The 25,871-nt window shown below is 44.6% G+C and overlaps 1 protein-coding gene across 1 annotated transcript in view; it reads right to left on the bottom strand.

Annotated features, from left to right (window-relative positions):
* The window catches only part of SLCO4C1 (solute carrier organic anion transporter family member 4C1), a 49,234-nt gene extending 27,345 nt beyond the window's left edge, over positions 1-21,889 (bottom strand). Inside the window, exons 1-7 of the mRNA XM_083403985.1 lie at positions 20,731-21,889; positions 15,035-15,298; positions 6,278-6,475; positions 5,618-5,714; positions 5,008-5,129; positions 1,195-1,304; positions 235-379 (exon numbers count right to left, since the gene is read on the bottom strand). Coding sequence (XP_083260111.1) covers positions 235-379; positions 1,195-1,304; positions 5,008-5,129; positions 5,618-5,714; positions 6,278-6,475; positions 15,035-15,298; positions 20,731-20,968 — 1,174 coding nt within the window. The 5' untranslated portion in view covers positions 20,969-21,889. The remainder of the gene's footprint in view (positions 1-234; positions 380-1,194; positions 1,305-5,007; positions 5,130-5,617; positions 5,715-6,277; positions 6,476-15,034; positions 15,299-20,730) is intronic.
* Positions 21,890-25,871: the final 3,982 nt, after the last annotated feature.

The following is a 25,871-nucleotide window of genomic DNA, read 5'->3' as shown; positions in this document are numbered from 1 at the left end:
CTGTTCCTAGAAAATAGGGACACTTGGAGGGTATGTTCTTAGCCATGCACTAGGAAAACATATTTGCACAGAAATAAGCCTCACAGGGTTCAGTGGACCATATTCCCCAGTAAACCTGTTTAGAACTGCAGACTTTGTATTACTAATCCAGTTTTACTCTGCTCTTGTTATTAAATTCAAGCAGTAAACAGGTTAAGAGCACATTCTGTAAAATAGATAAGAGAAATACATTACCCCCTAAGGTGGCTGAATAGCTAGATGTATATCCAAACTGGTTTTCTATAAATTTGGGCAAGAAAGTTGCAAAGCCAGTGGCAACACAGGCTTCCATTGAGGCAGCAAATACGAGACACATCAGCACTGGGTTCCTCAGAAGCAACTAGAAAAAAAAGGGGGAGGAATTATTTTGTGACTTCTGACATTTTCTTATATTTTCGCAATTAACAAGTTTGATAATGCAAATATTGGAACTGATATGGATTTTTGTCACAAAACTATTATTAGGAATGGATGGGTAAGCCTAATTCTGGTTTGCAGCACTTTTGTAATGTGTTCATTTTTTAAAGTCAGTTCTGTCTCCTTCTTACATTATTTGGGGAGGGATTAAAAATAGTGTCACTTTGAGATGGTCTAAGCCTGGGATGCCACTGGCCTAAACGCAGGCTTCCCTTCTGTTGCAAATGGCAGTTTCCAAGCAGGGGTTTCTGTTCGGACCATGGCAGGGAGAGAATGGTTAAACTCTCAGCTTGCAACCGCCCTGAAGCTACTATTTACATTTTTCAAACTGTGCATGTTAATTGCATTCATGTCGTGTGTAACCTGGGCTTAGGGGAAGAGGTGGACACAAAACAATTCTGAGAGATAATAATCAGTGACTGTGCATTGACAAGCAGATTTACTTGTGGGTGTTGTTGCTTTAAAAAAAAGTATGCGTTGATAAACTGTATCATTCCTAGTTAAAGCATTTGTCCTTTGCTTTGGGGTTATAATTCTGTTTTTTACTTTGTCCCATTTACCAAAAGTTATGAATTAAATAACATGATCAGGCAGCCAATCACACCTAGCACCCAACCAGAAATGAAACATGACAACAGGGTCATGTTGTCTATGGAAGTGTTATTAGCACTTCAAGCACACAGATAGGCAATGACATGAATCTGAGGAAACTGTTCTAGATTCCTTGCTTATAATTACCCAGAGTGTCAGCAGAAAGTCTCTGAGACTCCTCCCACCATATACAGACTGAACTTCAGCTCCACCATGATGTGCTTCAGAAATCTTTTCGGCTCGTATTTTGTGAGTACCTGAGGCGGTGGGGGAGAAAGCTCATCAAGCATATATATATATATATATATATATATATATATATATGCAGGTTTTGGTGTCCTCGGGTGTCTTCCCGTGTAAAAGTTGGGGTGTCTAGGCGACGTTTCGACGAGGTCTCACTCGTCATCTTCAGGCTGGTGCTTTCGGCTTCTTGTTACTGGAACAGAGCAGGATCTCAGTGTTTGAGTTCCTATAAATACTGTTGAGGAGGTGTGGTGTATAGCCTCCAATGTTCTGGGCAGAGAGGAGGTTCCCAGGCTAGTGTGCCTTTTCTTCTTTTGTTCCTTAATTACTTGAGGGATATCTTGAGTGATTTCTTGAGTGATTTCCTGAATCCCACTTAGGTGGGTCATTAGGTGTGGATTAGTTGCTAAAGCCTTCGTGTCTTGAACTCTTGAACTTTGTGAAGAGTTTTTCTGAGAAGATGGCTGTACTGCACTTGGTTGTGCTCTGGCTTGGCTTCGTGTATAGGGGCGAGCTGTGGTTTTGTGGCCTGTGCCAGCCAGATCTGTGTAGGGATTGCAGGGGGGTGCAGCATCCGGAGGTGCCACCCTGGTTTAAATTGTCCTTTAAACCCAAGGATAAAATTCAGTTGGAAAACCAAGGGGTCTATGAAATACCCTGCAAAGTCTGCCCAGCCACGTACATTGGACAAACAAACAGACGAATAAATGCACGGATCGCAGAACACAAGAATGCCGTCAAAAAAGAAGAAAAAACTTCCTCTCTTTTCCAACACATGAAAGAAACAGGACACGAAATTAATTTTGCAGAGTCCAAATTGCTCTTTAACATGGAACATCACCACAAGAGAATAATCATGGAAGCCATCGAGATAGAGAAACACCCTCACAACATGAACAAGCGTGACGACACATCCCGCTTGCCAGACATCTGGAAATTAGCCCTCCCCACAAAATCTGACACCAGATCCAGAGGCACACAGAACGCCATCACCAATCAACCACACCAGACCCAAACCCAGACCCTCTCCACAGATAAATTACAGACACCATCCAGTAGCCAAACCAGGGTGGCACCTCCGGATGCTGCACCCCCCTGCAATCCCTACACAGATCTGGCTGGCACAGGCCACAAAACCACAGCTCGCCCCTATACACGAAGCCAAGCCAGAGCACAACCAAGTGCAGTACAGCCATCTTCTCAGAAAAACTCTTCACAAAGTTCAAGAGTTCAAGACACGAAGGCTTTAGCAACTAATCCACACCTAATGACCCACCTAAGTGGGATTCAGGAAATCACTCAAGAAATCACTCAAGATATCCCTCAAGTAATTAAGGAACAAAAGAAGAAAAGGCACACTAGCCTGGGAACCTCCTCTCTGCCCAGAACATTGGAGGCTATACACCACACCTCCTCAACAGTATTTATAGGAACTCAAACACTGAGATCCTGCTCTGTTCCAGTAACAAGAAGCCGAAAGCACCAGCCTGAAGATGACGAGTGAGACCTCGTCGAAACGTCGCCTAGACACCCCAACTTTTACACGGGAAGACACCCGAGGACACCAAAACCTGCATTCCTGTACCCGTGAAAATCTACGAAAGCATATATATATATATATATATAGTAACAGAAAGGCATGATTAACAGCTGTACCTGGCACTAGAGAACAGAAATCACAAGGAAATAAGCTGCTGTTTTTAAAGTTTGACAAATTAACTTCACAAAGCTCCATATCTGGGACCATTTAGAGTCAGCCAATTTGCTTGGATGGGTGCATGTGTGTATGTGATTCCTTTGTGAACTGGAGTCTGTTTCCCTCGTCCCCCATGCTGTTGAACATGTGCTGTTAAGTATAAACAGTTACAAGGAGTCTGACACTCTTATCCATCTCCGGTGTGAAAAACTCAGCACATTTAATTTCTTTTTCAACATCTCTAATTGACTCACACAAGCCTTCCTTCCTGACAACTGTGGCTGATAGGGATTGGCTTATATTCGGTCTATTTAAAAAGCACAGCCAGGACATTTAAAAGACAGCTCTGCTTTTTAAAAGAAGAAGAGAAGAAAATCTCTTGCGGGCCAAGTCACAAAGCCATCCCCACCCCCTCGCCTGTCAGCAACAAGATAACCTGTGGCAGAACAGGCTCGGGCAGACAACTAATTGGGTTGAAAATGGCCACAACTTTATGATTACAGGTGTAGGTGGATCATTGGCTCAGGCATTGGCTGTATATCCATTTCAGCCTCCTGCGGGTCGTTCCAAGGTTATGGCCTCCCCAAGATGCCAATCTACAGAGGCAGCCATCCTAAGGCCGCTGCTGGAAGCTCTATGGCCCATATGCCCCACGCTTGGCTTATGGACAGAGACCTCAACCAAGCCCTTCTACCCTGAATTTGCCGCTGCATCAGAACTGGGTGATGTATCACTTCACCCAATTTGAGGATTCCACCCATGCTTGAAAAAAGAAAAAAGACAATCTCTTTATGCATCAGAGGGAACTTCCCCAGGGGCCTAGCCAGGAAACTGGGCAAAGGATTACAACCTTGGATCAAAACAGGAAAAGCCAGTTCCATGATGCATTGGGGGACCACCGCCTCCTTCTGCTAAGTGGGGCCCTGGACTTTTGCCCCAAAGTCCCACCCTATCAGCACAACTGCAGGGATTCATGAGGGGACTTGGTATTTTTTCTGACAGACATAAGCTTGTGGCCATTTTCTGAGATAAGTTAGAGTAAGATGACAGTTTTCCTGCAAACAAGGCCTTGGGGTCCACCTGGCCAAGATAATTATAGCCCAGGTGTTTGAGAAAAGTTTCTTCCTTTATACCTTTCTATCTTTCTAAAGGTAAAATCTGATCCCTAAAACAGATTCAGTTTTATAGCTCATCTGCACCTGGCCTCCATACCTTCTTAGCCAATGTGCAAGGAAGAGCTATGTTTCTCTCATAATTATGGGTTTTTTAAATTATTTTATAAGACATCCAAGTGATTTCTAAATATTGGGCATTCTAGCTACCAGTAACTAAAGATGCTAGATTGTGGCAGTTCTTGTTTGTTTTACACATGCATACAAATATATGAATGAATCCAAATCCCCAACGGATGATTAAAGTAGAGCAGTGCAGGTAAACGACATAGAAGTCTCAGATTTATATCTGTCTCTATCAAATAATGAAAAATGGTGGCTTCATGATTCTGCTGGGATCCCTGCTTTCATATGTGTGTGCGTGTGCATGCTGCTTTCAATACTTCAGTAATATTACTTGTCGGATAAGCCTAGGGGAAAGCAACATAGCATGAGCTAGCACAATGGGACTTCTTGGTCCTCCTCTCCACCTTCAGCCCACAAGGGACTGCCACATCTACTCTGGAGGGTAAGGGAATATTCTGGAGCAGATTTGAGGGGGCAAGGCATTGGAAGGCAGAAGGAAAAACCCGTTGCACTAGTGCAATTTCTCATGTGCAAGTGGGCAGACATAACTGTGATCTCTTTGTTGATGGCTACGAGGGCTAAAACAACTAACGCAATGATTCTCAAGCACCTCACAAAATCTAGGTCACCATAAAACAGGAACACTGGAGCCATGTTTAGGCCAAGGCAGGGTATATATTTCAAGCCCCTTTCATACTAGAACCTTAGAGCTTCCAACTAGATATTTGAGGCCCTAAGCACTCAGGATGGCAACTTCTCTCCTGCTTCAGAAAATGTGTTTACCTGGCAATTGCTTTGGGAAATATGAAAACGGTGCTACCAAAAGGCACGTAGAGAAACTGCATGCAACAAACGCTACCCACCAAGCTCCAACCCAACGTGGATCTTCTGGAGTGATGTCATGGCTAGAAAGATAGTAATTTAGCAAACACAGTTTTAATACAGACATGATTAGCTGAGTCACTTTCCAGTACATTCTGCCAGGCTATTCTGCAAGATAAATTATACACCTCCGGCTCATTCATCTCATACTGAGCCCTTTGTGATCCAACGTAATAACAATTATATAAACAATGGTACTGCTGCCTCACCAGCTGGGGAAATTACTATCTTTTACAGTTCTGGTTCACTAACTAAGTTTTATTTTTCTACTTCATTGATCAAAAGCAAATAAACAGTAAGTTAACTAAGAAAATGCCTCTTAACTGTGGTTGTTCTGACATCCTAATGCAAGTCCCCCAAGTCCAGTTCAACATCCAGTGGGTATATTTTTTATCTGTTTGGCATAAAGCTAAAATGCAAAGTTTAGTAACTCTTGTTGGGAGGGGTAATGGAATTCTAGGGTAACACTATGGAAGTAAAAGGGAAAAAGAAGGGGGGGAAACCTCCTTGCCTTGGGTGACGATTGAAATCAACATAAATGTTAAGCAGCTGTCCTCCTACTACATAACCGATAGCTGGACCCATCAATGACATGGCGTAACCAATTCCTGCGGAGTAGAAATATAAGATAATAGTTTGCATTGCAAGGATCCCAAATGCATTTCGCCTAGATGCCAAAACAGGTTGATCACTTTTAGATTCCACAGAAGCCCACTGAAAGCGTGCAGAGTAAATATGCAGGAGACAGGAGCTGATCCCAGGGGCGAGCCCCACATATATTCAACTTATTTATTTCTATCCGTTATGATATTTGCACGCCATCTTTCCTCCAAGGAGCTCAAGGTGGTATACCTGGTTCTCCCTCCTCCCCATTTTATCCTCGCAAAAGGGCATCCAAATGAACTTCATGGCCAAGGGGGAATTTGAATCCAGGTCTAAGTCCAGCATTCTAATCACTATGCCATTTTTTTTAGCGTGTGTTCAGCCTCTTGTAGTTCTGCACACACTGGACTCCCATTGGACTCAGCAGGGCTTACGTCTCTTGTAGGCGTGTATACAATTGTAAGTAAACAAACAGAAGGCACAAGAGGTACTATGGACATTCTTCCAAATATTGATGAATAATCAATATAAATGGACATTTCTTGAAATAAATTTCAGCTAAGCTCACCTATGTAGACTGAAGACTTGTGCTTAGGGACACTGTCGTCGATGAAAGCTGTTCCCAGTGTGTAAAGAGGAGTCCCACCTGCTCCCATTATCAGCTGTCCCAGCAGGAAAACGTAGAAGTAGTTGGAGAGTTCAGTCTTTTTTACGCCAGGCTTGCATGTGGCATTCTTAATTGCAGCCAGGTTTACTGGACAGGTATCTGGAAGTGAAAGTTTATTACATCAGTAAAATTTATTTGCTTTCAGATGAATTATCATAGTTCTTTGGTTGTCCACAGTACTACTGAACCCAACAATTGGTGCACAGTGCTGAAGAAATGTCAGGATACTGTCAGTGGCTCCTGGCTGGTTGCCCAGGAAACAGTGGCATAGCGTGGGTTGTCAGCACCCGGGGCAAGGCAAGTAATTTGCGCCCCCTAACCCGTGGATTTGTGCCCCCTAACCCTAACCCCCAGATGTTGCCCCCGGTGCGGCCGCCCGCCCCCCTACACCCCCCACGCTACGCCACTGCCAGGAAAGTATAAAGACAAGGAAAAGTTTCTTACCATATTTCAATCTTTACAGAGATTATCCTCTTGGATAACAGCATTGTCTCAGGTAAATCTCCACCCCACCCCCTTCTCTCCCACTTCCTCATTCGTCATTCTCATTGTCTCTTCTATGGGTGCTGCTACGTGCCTTCTGTCTTTGAGCTCTTTGTTCTCCTACTGTTAAGACTCGCCGGGTTCTGGGAGATGGAGGGTCTGGAATGCTTTCTAATGACAATGTCCAGTGTTGTTCCAGCTCTCCCATGATTTACCAGCTTTCCCCCTCATCTGCCTCTGAGCTGCTACCTCCCTCCAACCCCTGTTGTAAATCTGTTTTTGTCTTCCTCTTCCTCCTCCCCGGAAGGGTCAGGACAGGGAGCTGGTCTCCACCATTCCTCCTCTGCCCAGTCCCTGAGAAGAAGTAACAAAGCAGCTTTTAAGCTGACATGGGGAGAAGAGGCAGGCTGTTCAGGATAACATTCAATGGTTGTTCCAAAAAAATAATCTTGGGTAGCCCATGTGAGGACTACAACTCGCATCAACCCTGATGATTGGCTATGCTGGCTGGGGCTGATGGGAATTGTAAGCCAGCAACATCTGAGGGGCATGGTGTTGGATAGCCCTGGAACACAGGGTGACACTAGAAGCGAGTGAGAATGAATCACAACAACGAAAAGTTAAATGTTAAAATGAAACTACCTTCCAACTTCTGTGCTTCGCCCAGCTGCAATTTATATAATATCGCCATTAGAGATAATATCACCATTGCAGAGTGGTGGGTTAGGATTACTAAAATAATAATATCTTATGTACTTTGAACACCTTCTCTCACACACAAAAGTGCTATACAGATAGATGTTGCTGTTGTTATTATTATTAAATAATAATAATAATAATAATAATAATAATAATAATAATAATAATTTATTATTTATACCCCGCCCATCTGGCTGGGTTTCCCTAGCCACTCTGGGCGGCTTCCAAAAGAATATTAAAATACTGTGATACATCAAACATTAAAAGCTTCCCTAAACAGGGCTGCCTTCAGATGTCTTCTAAAAGTCTGGTAGTTGTTGTTCTCTTTGACATCTGGTGGGAGGGCGTTCCACAGGGAGGGCGCCACTACCGAGAAGGCCCTCTGCCTGGTTCCCTGTAACTTGGCTTCTCGCAGTGAGGGAACCGCCAGAAGGCTCTCGGTGCTGGACCTCAGTGTCCGGGTAGAGCGATGGGGGTGGAGACGCTCCTTCAGGTATACTGGACCGAGGCCGTTTAGGGCTTTAAAGGTCAGCACCAACACTTTGAATTGTGCTCGGAAACGTACTGGGAGCCAATGTAGGTCTTTCAAGACCGGTGTTATATGGTCTCGGCGGCTGCTCCCAGTCACCAGTCTGGCCGCTGCATTCTGGATTAGTTGTAGTTTCCGGGTCACTATATATACAATTATATAGTGCATTTTTACCCATCATCATAAACAACACAACATACATGTATGAAATACCTTTCACAGAGCTGCAAAATATTCACTGTGCATAATGTCAGCACTGCTCCGTGAAGATCACTGACTTTTCTTGTGGGGATATTTTAACTTTGCTCAATTGAATTGATATAACTTGGATATTTGTATTTGGATATTTGTATTGATATAGCTTGGATATTCATATCACATAACCAGTGCAGGTAAGACTACATTTTTATTGACCCAATGTATATGAAAATATGGAAGGCAACCTTTCAGATGGTACAAAGTTCTTCCTTGGAGAAGGGTCATTACTCAGTGGTAGGACATCTGCTTTGCATGCAGAATGTCCCAGGTTGCAGTTTTCCTGCTCGGAATCACAGAGAGCCATTGACAGTCATTGTAGACAATACTGACCTAGCTGGACCAGCACTCTGCATAAGGAAGCTTCCAATGTTCCTAAGTTTTTCTAAGAATTATTATGGGTGCACATTAGTAGCATAGCAAGGTGAATCTGCAACAAAATTTTGCTGTGTATCCTCCTATCTAAAATAGTTTTTTTTTCAGTCCAATTAATTCCTCTAAGCAGGGCGTCCCATTTTGTCATGTCATTCTGTGGCTATTGATCTTGCTCAGTTTTTATTGAGCTGCTGTTGTTTTTTTGAGGGAGGGGAACTTATAAAGTCCTTTTTCTCTGCATTCTTTCAGAATCCCTCAAGCCTGCAGCTGCTTCCCTCTTGTTTCATAATGGCCCACTTTGACTACAGTCCTGGTGGTGTTTGCCATTCGCGTTCACCAGCAAAAGGAGGTATAATAATAAATGCCACTAGAGGGAGCTCCCATTTAATAAATCTGAAGTATGAGAATCATCTTCTCTCAAAACAGTGTTCACCTGAAGAAATGCAGGATTTTTAACAAGAGAGAGGGAGAATACATAATTGCTTTAGACGTTTTTTTTTCCAAATGAAGTCACAAACTGCTGGTATCATTCATTATGTTTATTCCAATCCAAATAACTTTATTGTACTAGCCATTGGCCATGACAAATCTGAATCAAAAATAAGTACAAGCAAAAAGGGGTGTCACACCACAAATAAAGGTCTCTATTTAGATTTCTGCATCTCCCTTACAGTTAACTGCTATATTGTCCAGGGTCTTTTTTCTGATCTTTTTTGGCCGCCAACGGAAAAAAGGGCGATTTTGTGAATCACTGAAGTGTTTACATTGCTAAGAATGGATGCCTATCATCATAGCAAATAAGAGATAGAAACAAAGGCCTCATATTTTAAGGGTTCCGGAGTGGAAAGGCGGGGGGATACAGCTCTCATTATAAGTCTAAAGCAGACCAGCCTGTGTCAAAGATGTGAAACAGTATTTGCCAATCCTCTGCATGTCCCTACCACCAAATAACTACAGTAACTAACTAACTAACTAACTAACTTTTCTGGGAAAGAAACCCACCAAATAAGCCAAGTGGAGAAAAGGGTGGGCTGTGTTCACTTGCATACTTAAAGGTTAAACTATCGTTTTTATTTTGAAAAATTCCCAAGTGCCTTATTATGATCAATCAAATTGTCACAGAATAGCAAGCAAACTTTTGAGTCCACCAAAACTCTCCATCAAGATGGATATGTTAAGCAAAGGGGAGAGAGATGAGAAAAACAAACCTGGTTCAATATTGAATCCATAATTTCCGCTTTGATTAACAATTCATTTTGTTATATAGCTTTAGAGGGATGTGGCTTTGGCAGTCAAGTTTGTTGATGATACAAAAATAAAATAAAATAGGGTGGCTAAAATCACATAGGGTTGTAAGGAACTCCAAAAAGATCCCTCTAAACTGAGTGAATGAGAAGTAAAATGGCAAGCACAATTCAATGTAAGCAAGAGATGCACACCGGGGTAAAAATAATTTTTAAAAATCCTAATTTCTCATGTATGTTTATCAGGTCTGAACTAGGAAAAGACCTTGGGGTCACAGTGGACAGCTTGAAGATGTTGACCCAGTGTGCAGCAGCTGTGAAAAGGGTGAATTTCATTCTAAGGATCATGAGGGTAAAGATTGAAAATAAAACTGCCAAAATTGTAATGACATAACACAAATCTAGAGTGCAACCACACTTAGAATACCGTGCATAGTTCCAGCCACTGCAACTCAAAAAGTATACGATGGTGCTGAAACAAGGTGCAAGAGCAAGTCCCCTACGAGGAAAGGTTACACTGTTCCTTTGGGGGGGGTTAGTTTGGAGAAAATCTAAGTGGGAAAATGATAACGATACATATAATTTTGCATGGTATGGAGAAAGTGTAAAGCAAGCTTTTCTCCATCTCTCATGATACTAGGAGTCACAGCCGTCCAATGAAGTTGGATGCTGGAAGATTCAGAATCTGGACAAAGATGCCTAGGGGAAGCCCACAAAGGGGTTATGAGCACAACAGCACTCTACACAAAAGGTAGTGATGGGCACCAACTTGGAAGGCTTTTAAAAAGGAACACAATGGTTGTGGTCTACCTCCACTGCTAGATACTTAGTTGATAGAGCAGAGTCATCTGCCTCTGAGTTGCTGAGAATCCCACCTGTGGCATTCACTCTTGTGCTCAGGTCCTGCTTGCAGGCTTCTGGTTGGCATCTGCTTGGCCATGGTGAGAACAGAATGCTGGACGAGATCAGCCTTAGTCTGATCCAGCAGAGCTCTCCTTATGTCCTTAGTGAGGTTGTCTTGAAGAGTGCCTGAACTCTAACCCTGCTCTGCTATCCTCGATTGTGTGGCAATTTATCCTCCTAAAAACCTTGCCAGTTTGAATGTATAATAGGGGAAAGTGAGTCTATGTCATCCCATATCAATGAAGATGAAACGTGTTTGACCACTGGGCTATAAGATGATGCCTCAAATAGACGTATTAATTTGACTCTTGCCAACAAAGGTCCTATAGTTAAAGCTATGGTTTTCCCAGTAGTGATGTATGGAAGTGAGAGCTGGACCATAAAGAAGGCTGATCGCTGAAGAATTGATGCTTTTGAATTATGGTGCTGGAGGAGACTCTGGAGAGTCCCATGGACTGCAAGAAGATCAAACGTATCCATTCTTAAGGAAATCAGCCCTGAGTGCTCACTGGAAGGACAGATCCTGAAGCTGAGGCTCCAATACTTTGGCCACCTCATGAGAAGAGAAGACTCCCTGGAAAAGACCCTGATGTTGGGAAAGATGGAGGGCACAAGGAGAAGGGGATGACAGAGGACAAGATGGTTGGACAGTGTTCTCGAAGCTACCAGCATGAGTTTGACCAAACTGTGGGAGGCAGTGAAAGACAGGAGTGCCTGGAGTGCTCTGGTCCATGGGGTCACGAAGAGTCGGACACAACTAAACGACTAAACAACAACAACAGCAATTTGACTCTTCCCCATCTGAAAGTCTACTAAAGCCTCGTTCTACTGCACTTCATTTACTTTGTTTGGGGTGGCAGGTGTTCCTCAGTGACTGAAATATATGAAACCCTATTGATATCTACCATACCAACTGCCTAGCACTCGATATGGAGCTATAACAAACTTACACTGTGTACACACTACACCTTTAAAGCACATTCTTTCCCTCGAAGAACTGTGGGCACTGTGGTTTGTTAAGGGTTGTTGGGAATTGCAACTCTGTGAGGGGTAAACTGCACTTAGCATAACTCTTTCAGGGAAAGAATGTGTTTTGAATATGATTTAAAGGTATGGTGTGTACATAGCCTATAGACCAGAATCTTGAATGCCAGCCATTAGATGTAGTATTTATAATTTCTTTTAGTTCAGTTCAAGTATTTTTCCCCGCACTCTTCAGCCAACGAGCCTCTCAGTGGGGTAACCTGTTCTGAAACTCAACGTGGCCTCCTTCCAAGCAGCCGGTTGACTGCAGAGCTGTGTTTGCAATGCTCTCTGTCAGGCACCTATTCAAAGACGTTGGATCCTTCCCTCCTAGGCAACCTTTCCCAGCACTCATTAACTCCACTTATGATAAAGAGTAATGGGATTATGTTTTCTTCTGCCAGATTCTCACAGAATAAGAAGATTACAGAATTTCACGACAATCCACTTGTAAAAAGAACCAACAAGAAAATAAAAGGGGAGCTAAAGAGGAGCAGCGGGAAACACCCTTATGGATACCACTTATTTCACAAACAATATTTCATTGCAACTGTGGGAGGTTAACTTTCATTTACATCAACAGCTTTGGTTTGCTGGTAGGCAGCTGAAAACGTAATGGTCTCTAAACTGCAAGAAGTGAGATGCTTAGATTGAAGTGGCCTGTTCCAACCGTTTGGGTTCCCTTTTTCCCCTCTGTTATGGGATAGTGAGGCTCCATAACCTTGGTTAAAATGGTGGTGCTAATACAGTGGTACCTCAGGTTACATACGCTTCAGGTTACAGATTCCGCTAACCCAGAAATAGTGCTTCAGGTTAAGAACTTTGCTTCAGGATGAGAACAGAAATCGTGCTCCAGCAGCGTGGTGTCAGCAGGAGGCCCCATTAGCTAAAGTGGTGCTTCAGGTTAAGAACAGTTTCAGGTTAAGAATGGACCTCCGGAACGAATTAAGTACTTAACCCGAGGTACCACTGTAATACAATGCAATAGTACAATTATGCCATTTGTATGTTATAACACTGGGTGCATCTTAATACATAACATTAAGAATTAACTGAGACACCCTTTGTGTCAGGGCTAGCCCAGGATGTTTTGCCACCTTAGGCAAAATTAAGAATGCTGCTGCACGCATTCACACTGCCTGAGGCGGCCTGGCGAGTAAAAGGAAGTGGGTGGCAGTGGTGGCATTCAGGTGGGTGAGTGGGCAGAGGGCAAGTGGTTCCACTACCAGTGGATGGAACTGCCACTTGAGGCAATGGGTGGGCCATCCCTGCTTTGTGTCGTCTTCTGCTCTTCATGTAGAAACTCACTACAACTCAGCTAATGGCAGAAGACCATTTCTATTTTTGATGAGGCTTGGAAGCCCTCACAGACTAGGTATTTAACTTCTTCACCCAGGCATTACCTCTCTGAGCTGGCCTTCTGGGTCATAGCTGTTTCTCTTAAAGGTTAAAAAGGAAAAAAAGTGGTCTCTTAAAGGACCACCATGCTAGATATTTAGGTAATAATGCATACATTACATACACCCTGAAGAATCAGAAATACATAAAAGGTTATCAAACTTCTAATTAAAAAAATAATTCAGCAAGTTCAAACACTGCAGGCAACACACTTAAAAAACAAATCTGCACCCATTTCTGGCATTTATTCCCTTCCAGCAGCTCTCCCTAGTCTGGGCTGCAAACTGCTTTTAGTTTTAAAAGCGGGTTTGATGAAAGGAATTACAAAAGCCAACAGGCCAGAGAGAGACAGACAGACTGAGAGGGGGGAGGATTTAAGAGGAACAAGGAAAAGAAGGGAGAAAGCCACTAAGACAAAACCAGGCAGGTAGACAATTCAAGGGAACTCTAAGTAATATAATAGGAGCGGATGGAGTTCACTGGAGTTAGACAAAGGTGCACATTCAGAGTCTCTCAGGCCTGTCTCTGGTTACAAAGTCCTGGGATGCAGACTCCCTGGCAGCAGAGCCTGTGGTTAATAAATACTGCTGTGTGAGAGAAGGAAACAGTGGAGTAGGTGTCATGTGTGCTCTCAACCCTGCTGTCATGCCCTCACCACCCCCACCACGTGCCAAATTATAATCTGTTTACTTCATCATGAATAACTCAGAGTAGAAAGCAGTCCAAATCTCCAGAGCCTCACCCCTTCCTCTGCATAGCCCCACCCTAGGTTCACATTATTGATTATACCATGCTATGTATTTATGTATCAATCTATTCAAATACGGCTATATCCCAAAAACAACAACAACAAAGCGGTTCTTGACTATGATACTGATATACAGTGAAAGCCACACAGGTTTCATCTAAATTGCCTGCGTAAAGCTAGGCAGCATAGAAAATTTATCAGCAGGCATTTAAAGGTTGAAACAGAAGGCACCTGCTGAATCTCTACTGACAGAGCATTCAATGTGTCTTATTTTATGAGTATGGTGGAATCCATCTATTGGCTTTTACATAAAGGTAAATTGCACACTAAGCAAAACAAGAAAACCCCATGGATATATGTTGTCAATCTCTAAAAAGGAGGGGGTGGGAAACCGTTCGAAAACCAAGGTGCGGCTTCTGAAAATTGTTCGAAAACTGGAACACTCACTTCCGAGTTTTGATCATTTGGGAGCCAATTTGTTCGCAAGGCTTTTGAGATCCCAGTTATGTCTGTATACGAAATGTATAAATTCAACTTGTGTTTCGATCAGGGGTAGGCAACCTAAGGCCCGTGGGCCGCATGCAGCCCAATCACCTGCTCAATCTGGCCTTCAGATGGTCTAGGAATCAGTGTGTTTTTACATGAGTAGAATGTGTCCTTTTATTTAAAATGCATCACTGGATTATTTGTGGGGCCTGCCTGGTGTTTTTACATGAGTAGAATGTGTGCTTTTATTTAAAATGCATATTTGGGCTATTTGTGGGGCATAGGAATTCATTCATTCCCCGCCCCCCAAAAAATATAGTCCAGCCCACCACATGATCTGAGGGACGGTGGGCTGGTCCACGGCTGAAAAAGGTTGCTGACCCCTGATTTAGATGATAGATGAGAGAGAAAGAGAGAGAGAGAGAGAGAGAGAGAGAGAGAGAGAGAGACTGTATATCCAGGAACCATAACTTCAAAATGACAATGAAAGAAACATTTAATGCATAAGAACTTACCTTCTACTTTATCCCCGTATATATATGGTCCAGCAGTAAAATGTGGCAAGCAAAAAACAAGTGCTCCTAGTGCTATCAAGAAAGATGCAAAGGCCAGCCATCTTGGTTTGTGCCCTCTTTCTCCGTAGAAGGATATAAAAAGGCAGAGCAAACAGAAGGAAATGTCATAGCCAGAGGAGATTATACCAGTCAGGGAGCTGTTCAAATCATAACGCTTCTCAATGGTGGAAATGCTCACGTTTACCAGTCCGTTTACCACAATGCCTAAAAGAAAAGAGAAATTAAATCAGATAATAGAAGGATACATCGATTTTTTTTATAATGGTAGCACCTTTCTACATAGACTCCCTTGTCTTCCAAGACAGACAGATGCCAACAACAACATGGGCTGGGTAACGTTCTGCACTTTAGATGTTAGTATTGTTCCCCCAAAGTATTTTATTATTGTGAAATTGGTACAATGATTTGAGCCAAAATATACACAGTGGCATAGTGGGAGCTGGGGTATGCGTCTGTGTTATTTACCGATTCATCATTTCAGACACTGCTTAGAAATGCGAATGATTGAGCAGTATATAAATGCCGGGGGGGGGGGGAGGAATCAAGAGAAATTGTTTTTGTTAAGTACTGCCGTTCACTACAATAGGCCACATTCACCCATATTAGTTGCCACCAATGCATTTTCGAAGCGGCACATGCCAGTACCGCCACCTCTTCCCTCCTCTGCGCTACACCTTTGCCTACCACCGCTGCTGCCAGTCACTGCAGACAGTTATTCAGCCCATGGTCTGAGTCGATTTCCTATGAAAGCTGCCTATCGTCAATGTTGCCATTTGCTGTGATTGTCCTGTCACTTTAAGAGTTGCGTACACCCCGTATACTTAAAGCACATCACAAACACACACCAAGAAAACAATATTGGGAGCTGTGATTTCTTAAAGAGTCCTGGGACCTATAGCTCTGTGAGGGGTAAACTATAGCTCCCGAGATTTTTTAATATTTAAATGTATGGTACATACACAGAGCTGTCTTCAAAAGCGCTGCTCTGAACTGTCCAACACTTTGGTGGATTAAAAGAAAGTTTGGACTATGACTTCAAAGCTTGTAAGCAAGAATTCTCAAATTGCATTATTCATTTGTTAAACAAATTACTTGTGCAATTAGCTCTTCATGGGCAACTACCCTATTATTTTGTATAATCAGGGTTCCCACTAAAGAATAATTAATAATATTAAAAATTAGCAAGTTTTATTCCCTCCAAAGCCCCATAAGACCAACATGTTTTCATGCCATCTGTTCTGGAATGCAGTACAGTGGTACCTCAGGTTACAAATGCTTCAGGTTACAAACTCTGCTAACCTGGAAGTAGTACCTTGGGTTGCAAACTTTGCCCCATGATGAGAACAGAAATTGCGCACCAACAGTGCAGCGACAGCAGGAGGGCCCATTAGCGAAAGCGCGCCTCAGGTTAAGAATGATTTCAGGTTAAGAACGGACCTCCGGAATGAATTAATTTCGTAACCCGAGGTACCACTGTACTGCAATGTCAGTCCAATAGCAGGGAAGTTTTCTCAAAAGTCCAATTGAGCTCCTAATTAATTGTATTACTTTTAAATGATTTTGTAAGATATATGAATATAACCATCTAACTTTGAGCCTAAAAAATCCCAAAGACTGGTCTGTAATACAACTCAGTTAAGCAGCTCTAGTATTGCAACTTTTCAGGTCAGCCTCATTCTGGTCATGCAGCTGCCCAGTTCTAAATTGTCTCTTTTGAAGTTACAGATGTAGAATTGTAAGTGAATTGCAATCTCTAAAAACTGCTTAGACCAATAGGCAGAACTTGTTTTTCAGGCCCTCTGCCCACTGATGTGACACATCATGCCTTGTAGAAAGTCTTTGGCTATGTATGATTCCTGAAGGAACAAAAACGTGCCTATGCGTTGTTCGCTTTCCTAACATTTAATCTAATGTGTGGGACAAAGCTCATCCACACCCACAACAAAGAGAGGCAAGATTGGGGTTCAGCGCCCTTAAAAGCAGGAAAGAAGGTGGGAGGGACAGGGTTAAGAAACGAACCCATCCCTCAGCACAACCTCAACTCAATATGAGAGAAGGATGGGAGACTCCAATTCGCTTCTACTTCAAGGTCCCATCATCTCTGGTGTGGGTGACACTTCCTTATGGCTCCATCCCACACTGTTTCTGCCATGTCTTGCATATAGGAAATTGTGTGTAACAGTCTGATGGAAGGAACTTTATCTTCAATCATTCCAGCTCATGTGATTTTCTGCGTACAAATGTTACCAGAGCGATATGGGACAGAGCCACAAGGAAGTGCAACAAAGCTGCCATTGTAACATAAGAACTGTCCTTGTGAAATTTGATCTCTTACAGCAAGAGACAGTCAGTTGCTGGTGTATACTTAATATCGCATTACTACCACCTTGGAAGACTAATAAAAATACAGTCATATCTGTAAACCGAGTGAGGATTCAAATCCAAAGTTGTGGCTATAAAACTGGGGAGGTGGTTCTGCTGAACCCAATAGCTTCAAGTGTCCCCGAGCTCAGAGAGTCAACCGTCCTCTTGCACCCTCAACCATTGTTTTCAGCAGGTCATTCCAGGACTTGGCAGGGGAAAGTTGCACCTGCAAAAAGTACCTTCATCTCCACAACTGTGAAAGGACACCAGAGCACTTCCTGAACTGTTAGCCAAGTTAACACATAGCACAGGAGGGTGGTAACAGGCTGGCACCATCAGCAGGCTTGGCATGGGCCTCAGGAAGACATGGTGGCACCAACACCTGAGTGACTCCTGCTGCTTCTGGAAGAATCTCCCTCCAGTGGGTGTATGGGTGATGCCAGAAGGCCGGACAGGGAACAAGCAGCTCACCCGCACACTTGTCCTCCCATTTCTGGACCTCCATTAAAATATACTGTTGTTTTACTTTATGTTAACATCTGGGACACAACTTGCCCACCTAGAAATATCCTTTACCATTTTTGTGCCCCCTCCCCCCCCAAAGAAAAATATTTCTTGGTGCCACCATTGAGTGTGTGGGTTGCTTCTTCCACTGTGTTGTGTTTGTGTCTTTGCCCCAGGCAGTGGGAGCTGCCTTGTTTTTTCTCCTTCACAATTAAACTAGGCAAGCGAGTGGAAGTTGAAAGGATTGGCCCTCTGCCCAGCCTCCCACAGGGTGTCAGTAAAGGATTAAGAGATAGTTCGTTCTCTGGCAGGTAGGGGAGTAGGTTGTGGTGGTATGGAGAAGTTATGGCCTTCTCACTAAGAGCTTTGTCCCACAGATTTCTAGTATATTTCACATGAAGAGGTATATTCTCAGATAAAGGCCTTTTTTCATTCTGTTGGTTTTAAATAGGCATGCAGGCTATTTTAAATAGGACTGCAGCCTCATTTTATTTTACAGTTTACGGATGTTAAAACCTGGATGGATTGCTGGTTAGAGTGTTGAACCAGGACCTGGGAGACCCAGGTTCAAATTCCCCCTTAGCCATTAACTGAACGGGGTAATTTTTCACCAGTCACGATCTCTCAGCATAAACTACCTTGCAGGGGTGCTGTGAGGACAAATGGTGAGGGGAGAGAATGATGTACAGTGCCATGAGTTCATTGGAGGAAAGGTGGGACACAAATGAAACAAATACAGATAATGCACACGTTGTCCATCCATACATTTCACAGAATCTCAGAATTGTACAGTTTGGAAGGGACTCTGAGGTTTATCTAGTCCAACCCTCCAGTGGCGTTGCGTGGGTTGTCAGCACCCGGGGCAAGGCAAGTAATTTGCGCCCCCTAACCCGGGGCAAGGCAAGTAATTTGCGCCCCCCCCCCGCTGCACTGTCCCTCCCCCAGATAGTCCCTCGCTCTCTCTCCGCACCGCACCGCATGCCTGGCACACCCCCCCCCCTCCACAGTGGGCGGCGACCCGGCGGCTCGGATCGGATTTGCACAGCCAGCACTGCAGTGAGAGAGAGTGAGTGAGCCAGGTAGGGGCAGAGAGCTGCGAGTGCGAGCATGCCCCCCCAGATGTTGCGCCCGGTGCGGCCGGCCCCCCCTGCACCCCCCACGCTACGCCACTGCAACCCTCTGCAATGCAGGAATATACAGCCATCCCACGTGGGGATCAAACTTGCCATCTTGCATTTTCAGCACCTTTCTCTAACCAACCGAGCTATCCAGGATGAGAGTAACAGAGAGCTCCACCACTGGGAGGTGAGCAAGCAGCGGCCACAGCCACAAGGAGCAGTTGCAGCCACCCCCTCACCTGCCCGCTTCCTCTGAATAGCATGGCAGAGAGGACTATAAAGAGCAGTGGCTGAGTTTGCTCACTCACATTGCTGGGTACAAATTGGAGCCAACTTAGCTTAGTGGGAGAACACAAACGATCCCAGTTCCAATCTCCACATATGGAAAGAAAGAACTCACTCTGAAACATTAGAGTTAGTGTAGGCTGGGGCAGGGGGCTAACCCACTGCCCTCCAAATATGGTTGGACCACACCTCTCATCATCCCTGACAAAAGCCAGTGTGGAGTATTGGTTAGAGTGTCAGACCAGGGGCTGCGAGACCAGGGTTGAAATCTTCACTCAGCCACGTACCTCACAGGGTGACCTTGAGCCAATCGCTGCCTCTCTGCCTAACCTACCTCACAGTGCTGTTATGCGGATTAAATGAGATGGGAGGGAGAACCCCATTTGACACCTCTGGCTCCTTGGAGAAAAAAAGGTGAGGTATAAATGCGATGAAATAAATAAAAATAATGAAATAAATGGTCTGTGATGTCAGGGTTGGTAGGAGCTGAGAGCCCAGCAACATCTGGGATGTTCAGTTGATTAGAGTGTGGTGGTGATAAAGCCAAAGCTGAAGGTTCAATTCCAATATGGGACGGCTGCATGTTCCTGCATTGCAGGAGTTTGAGTTAGATGATCTCTACAAATCTAGGTTGGCCACTCCTGGTGTAGGTCACACTAAGCCTACCAGAAGGACCAGTGGCCTGATTCAGCTAGGCTTTGTGGTGCCCCCAAACCCTGAACCAGTGATGTGCATATAATTATAGAATCGTCGAGTTGGAAGGGACCCCAAAAGTCATCTAGCGAATTTTAGTCCAATCACGTGCATTGCCAAAATCTTGCCCACAGTGAAATACGAGAGATCCCTTCAATGAACAACCTTGAAGGACACCCATGATTTGGCGGCAGGGGTGCCAACTTAAATATGGAGGGCAGGTAAACCCAACCCCGCATCATAGATCACAAGACATGGTGCACGCATATCATTTGAATGGCAATGCCCATCAATAAATATTCGAGGGGTCTGGGTCCCCCAAGGAGTTGGCTCCTATGTTTGGGAAGGTGGCCGGGGTGCAGGTGGAGGAGGAACTTATATTTTCTTCAAACCATCGAATTGTACAGTTGAAAGAGACCATGGGGCTGGAATCCTGAGATAAAGAGTTTCATTTTCTACCAACTGAGCTATCCCAGGCATTTGATCTGAATCCTCTCCCCCCCCCCTCCCCTTGCACTTTCTTTTCCATCCGCCTTGCTCCCACACCACCGCAACCCATGCGCCACAAGGGCGCGCTTGACCACGCACGTCTTGGAAGCCTTGCGGGGGGAAATCTCCGTCTCCTGGGAGGGGGGGGAGAGAGAAAACCCCTCTGCCTTCTTTTCTCCTCACCTTGGAAGATGGAGAGGAGGCTGTAGAAGAGCAAGTAGCCCTTGGGGTTGTTGCAGACCTGCAGCGCGGCGGGCGCGAACCTGCCGATGCCGCAGAGGTGCTCGTCCGGGTCCAAACTGCAGGACGCGCCAAACGCCGGATGGCCGAGGCGGCCTGAGGAGAGCGCCCCCCGCTTGTGCTCGGAGCCCTCCGGGCTGGAAGGCTCGAAAGCCGGGTTGTCCACGCCATCTTCCTCCATGGCGCGCAGCCCAGGAAGGACCTGAAGCACCTGCCACCGACTTCCCCGCCCACCACCGTCTCCGGAGACTCGAGGCCGCCGGGTCCCAGCAGCAGCAGCCTCGGCGGCTCCAAGATCAGAGCGCGCGCGGAGAGAAATGGAAAGAGAACAGCAGGCGGTGTGGCAAGGAGACCGTCCCGGTTTAAGGAACCGGGAGGAGCTGCAGAAACCCGAGGATGAAACTCCCCGGGAGGTGGGGACCTCTTGGGGAGAGATGGCGAGCGAGCGTGGCTCTGCTGGAATGACCAGTTTTGTATGTGCGCGCGTTTTCCCCGCTCAGATGGCCAAGGCAACGGTTGTCCTCGTTCGGCTCACCTACGCGTGAGGAACAGGCGCGCAGGGCGCAGCCTGAGGGGCAAAAGGCCACAAATAAGAACAACAGAACCACTTTCTTCCTGGTGGACGTCCCTCTTTCTCTGTGTCTCTCTGTCACACACACACTGCTTTCCAATAGTTTCAGATTCTTCAAGGAATAAAAGAAATAAAGAACAAGGAACCTGTAGGTGTCACCAACGTCCACGCTAAATGTTGCCTCTCTTAAGGTGTTTTTGTTTTTGTTTAGAACTGCCACTCAGCTCCCCAGATATCTTTCCTCATGAAACTCACAGCCCTTGCCATGTTGCCACATCCCTAAGCAGGTGAAGCGCATGTGAAAATGTTGCAAACGGGTATGCGAGTATAGGCATGCCTAAGAAATATTTGTTTATTTAGTGCTTATGGAATCAATGGGCCAGGGGAAAACGTAATCCAGCTTTTTAAATGAATAAATAAAGCTGCCACAAACAGCAAGCAGAATGGGTTAAAAAAAAGAAGTTAACTATTGCAGGAGGACGAGCCCTTCCTAAGGAAGATCTGGAATGTCGTGCTTGGTGACAGTTAAGAGTGGCAGTTGGTCAGGGACTCCATGGCAACCAGGCTGATTTGGACCAGGAGTGAGGCTGAGGGCACATTTTGAAACCTGCCCCTGCTGGTTTCAAGTCGCTTTCTTACCTTGTCCAACACACCAGAGAGACGGAGGGGATGTCTTCATCTGGTTGCCCAATACTTGATTTGTTTCCTCTTGCCATTTGTGCACGTGTTGTCATCTGCGCATGCGCAACAGCTGCCTGAAATGTACGCACCTCGGCTCAACAGCTTCTTTGAGGGAAAGTACCTGAGTATTTCTCAAGAAGCCACAGGCTATAGATGGATTCTGGCTAACGCCATGTGCATACAGCTGCAGACGCCAGCGGTGGGAGCACAATGGAGCCAGAGTAAACAGTAATGTGCACACAGCCCAAGGCATGACATATGGAGAGCCTTTGGCGCTCAGGTGTTGCTGAACTGCAAGTGCCATCATCCCCTGGCATTGGCCATGTTTGCTAGGGCTGATAGGAGTTGTAGTTCAGAAATATCTGGAGGGTCGGAGGTTCTCGACAAATGCAATCCACATTCCTTCTGAATATGATCATGAGATATCAATGCTATATCACCTCTAACCTTTGGGAAGAAAGGGAGTCCAGGTTTACAATATGGCTACTTCCACTGATTTCATGTGGAATTACTGGCAGAAGCAAGGAATACTGAAGCTTGCTATGCTTTAATAAATGTATGTGTCTCTCTCTCCCCCCTCCTTGTTATCAGATGTGTTGGATATTCACTTTGATCTAAGTGTTGGCAAGACTCAAATTTTAAACAAACTGTATCTGATCCTTCAAGTTACTAGCTCAGCTCAGTTACTAGCATGAGACTTAATCTCAGGTGGGTTCAACCCCCGCGTTGAACAAAAGACTCCTCCATTGCAGGGGGTTGGGCTAGATTACCCTCTTGGTCCCTTCCAACTCTATAATTCTATGTTTCTAAACATGGAAAATAGGCATAATTTGCTTGTATCACTCGTAGATGCTAGCAAAGTCTCTTGTGAGGGCTTTTTTCCTGTGGATTTTTCTTTTCTGTCTTTTGCTGTTGGTTGTTGACTTTAAATATTATATACGCATTGTATTTTTAATGGTGTTGTGCTTGTAAGCCTCCCAGGGGATAATTGTTGATTGGCAGCTGTTAATTTGTGGCCCGCTGTGACCCTTCTTGGGTTGCTTGTTAAACTGGAAAATTAAGTCCTCCACTTAGAAATGACAGACAGGTATGATCACAGTTAATGTTTAGCTTCCTATTGTTAGATCAGGAAGGGACAAGCTCTTCAGATAGGTTATCACCTCTCAACCCAGTTATATAGACACCCTGAGTTTGATAAGACAGGAAACCAACTTTTTTTTAGTCTTTGCTTTCATTTTAATCATTAAACACTCATAAAATTGGTTGCTTTCTGCCATAACAACTAGGAATGCTTTCAATCTGAAAACAGACTTTCTTTCCAATACAAGAACTCTCCTCAGGACCTTCATCCTTCTCCTCTTCTCTATCACTCTCTGTCGCTGAAGAGGAACCCACCTACTACATCAAATGCAAAACTCACAGAAATATGAACAAATATTGCACGCACTCTCACTGACAGGTCAACACCCCACTCTCTTTCCTCTTCTCCTGTATTCTTCTTTCAAGCCCAATCATACTCCCCTTTCTGGGGGTGATCTGCTCTCTTTCTCCTGTTCTAGCAATCTCCCTTTCTTTTCCTAAAGCAAGTGGTTCAAGTCAATGTCCATTTTCTTTCTGAGAACACCTTCACCCATTCAGCCACAGGCTCCCCTCTCCTTCCTGTCAACATCTCTGTCGCCCCCCCCCCCCCCATCTTTCCCTGGGCAATTTCACAGCATCCTCCTTTCTCCGTGGATTCTGATAGCTTCACTCCTTTGAAACGTAGCCTGTTTGGTCATGTATCGCTTATCGTATAATCAAAGAAACATGGAATTCTAGAGTTGGAAGGGATGCCAAGGGTCATCCAGTCCAACCCCCTGCAATGCAGGGGCCTTTTGCCCAATGTGGGGCTTGAATTTACAATCCTGAGATTAAGCGGCTCATGCTCTCCCAACTGAGCTACTTGTTATGAATGTCTGTGTTAACTGATTCTGTCTTACATCATTTAAATAAATATGCTGATTCACTTTTATTACAGTAAATTGCTTGAATTATTAATTGGTGGTATTCTTTGACTTCATAAATCTTTAAACTTTCTGTTTCTGGACATGCCCTGTGTCATAAGATCCTAAAATGGGTGTCATACCCATACTGCAGGCTTGCATGCAAACTACACATATAACCTTTTATTAATCTGAAGCATGGGAACTGAATATATATATTCAGGGCCAGATTTAGGTTTGATGAGGCCCTAAACTACAGAAGGTAATGGGGCCCTTTATATGTCCAGCTATTGTTTGTCAACAACAAATGGTCACTGTTTTTTGTGTTGAATATATGCTATAGGGTAAGTCATGGACCTAATAGGTATCTAAAACCATTTGCACATAACAAAATATGTATTTTATCAAAGCAATTGTTGAACTGAAATACAATTAAGAAGAAGTATATTAATAGTGACATGGGGGGGGGGCAAGAGACTGGGGCCTTAAGTGATAGCTTGTTTAGTTTATATGTAAATCCAGCACTGTATAATATATGTTTGGTTTTTGCACCTGCAAACACATACACATATATCTAGGAAGGGCTGGGGAAGGTAGTAGGTAGGTGAGGGTTGTTTTCCCTTCTCTGTCCAGCCCTCTTCAGCTGTCTCTTGCTCATCCATCCCCATCTGCATTAAGTAGGATTAGTTCCACTGCTGCCCAGTCTCACTCCAGAGCCTGGAGAAAGAGAGAGGGAGGCTGGGAAAGAAGAGAATGGGTTGGTTAGGACAGTGTTAACTCCTTCCCCACTTGGCCTCCATGGCTACTGAAGTGTCATGTGATAAGCCAGGTTTGTATGCTCCAAGTTTTTTCTCTGTAGCTGTGGCTTTACCTGTCCTGCACCTGAGGCAATATGACACGAAGGGAGGGAAAGTGGCCATGCCTAGCCCTTCCCCAAAAGCCAGATTCGTGTGGCTTAGTGGGCCTTATTTGTCCTGCAGGTCGAAGGCTTCCCTCTGCTGCTTAGGAATATCACACCTGTCCCCCATGATTATGGATTTGTCCAATCTTTTATAAAAGTGATCTCAGGATTGAAGAATGCATCACATGGAAATATGTGTGACGAACACCTGACATTTCATTTCTGTCAGGGAAAAGCAGCGTCAGGAGGGGTGTATTTGGTGTTTTGTTTTGTTTTGCTTGCTTGGATGATCTCTCAGGATCCCTTCCAATTCTTGATTCTGAGAGTTATTGAGCCTGAAATTAGCCATGCAGGTCTGGCCCAGGTACATCATTTGTTCGAGGCACATTGTTTGCCAAATGTTTGGCCAAGCAAGGGCTGCCAATGAAACTGAATATTGGCTGGTGGTTTGAATGTTCCAGTAAGTTGCCTCCCTCCCCGTTAAGGAATGTTGTGATTCAAATGCCTGCAATCCGGGGAGAGGCTCAAGAGAGACACAGAGAACTCAGTTCATTTCTGCAAGAACCTGGTGCCAGCCGCTTCCCTGAAGGTCTGATGTTGGAGCAGCAGGGCTTTTCTCTCTGTGTGTGGGGGGGTGTTTAATGCTGTAAATAAACATCACTTTTGCAAAATGCCAATATGGCTACTGTGACCTTTTCCAATGGAAACCAAATCCAGGTAAGCACTGTTAAGAGAATTGAGGTGTGCACAGTGCTATTTTCCAAAAAAAGAGGTGCCGGAACTCACCACGAGCTTCTCTCTTGTTCTCTTAGAATGGCAAGGGCACTCAGCTGAGCTTCTGTGAGCTCTGGCTGGGGGGAAAAAACCCCTGGATGTGCATAACTTACCCAGACCCTGTGATCATCATCTTCCTGTGCCACCTCCATGAGAGGCCTGGGCCTTTTTTGCA

This window comes from Podarcis tiliguerta (genome assembly GCF_965153285.1).
Source record: "Podarcis tiliguerta genome assembly, chromosome: 11".
NCBI lineage: Eukaryota > Metazoa > Chordata > Lepidosauria > Squamata > Lacertidae > Podarcis > Podarcis tiliguerta.
The sequence above is the reverse complement of the archived record's forward strand: the minus strand, read 5'-3'. Positions and strand labels throughout refer to the sequence as shown.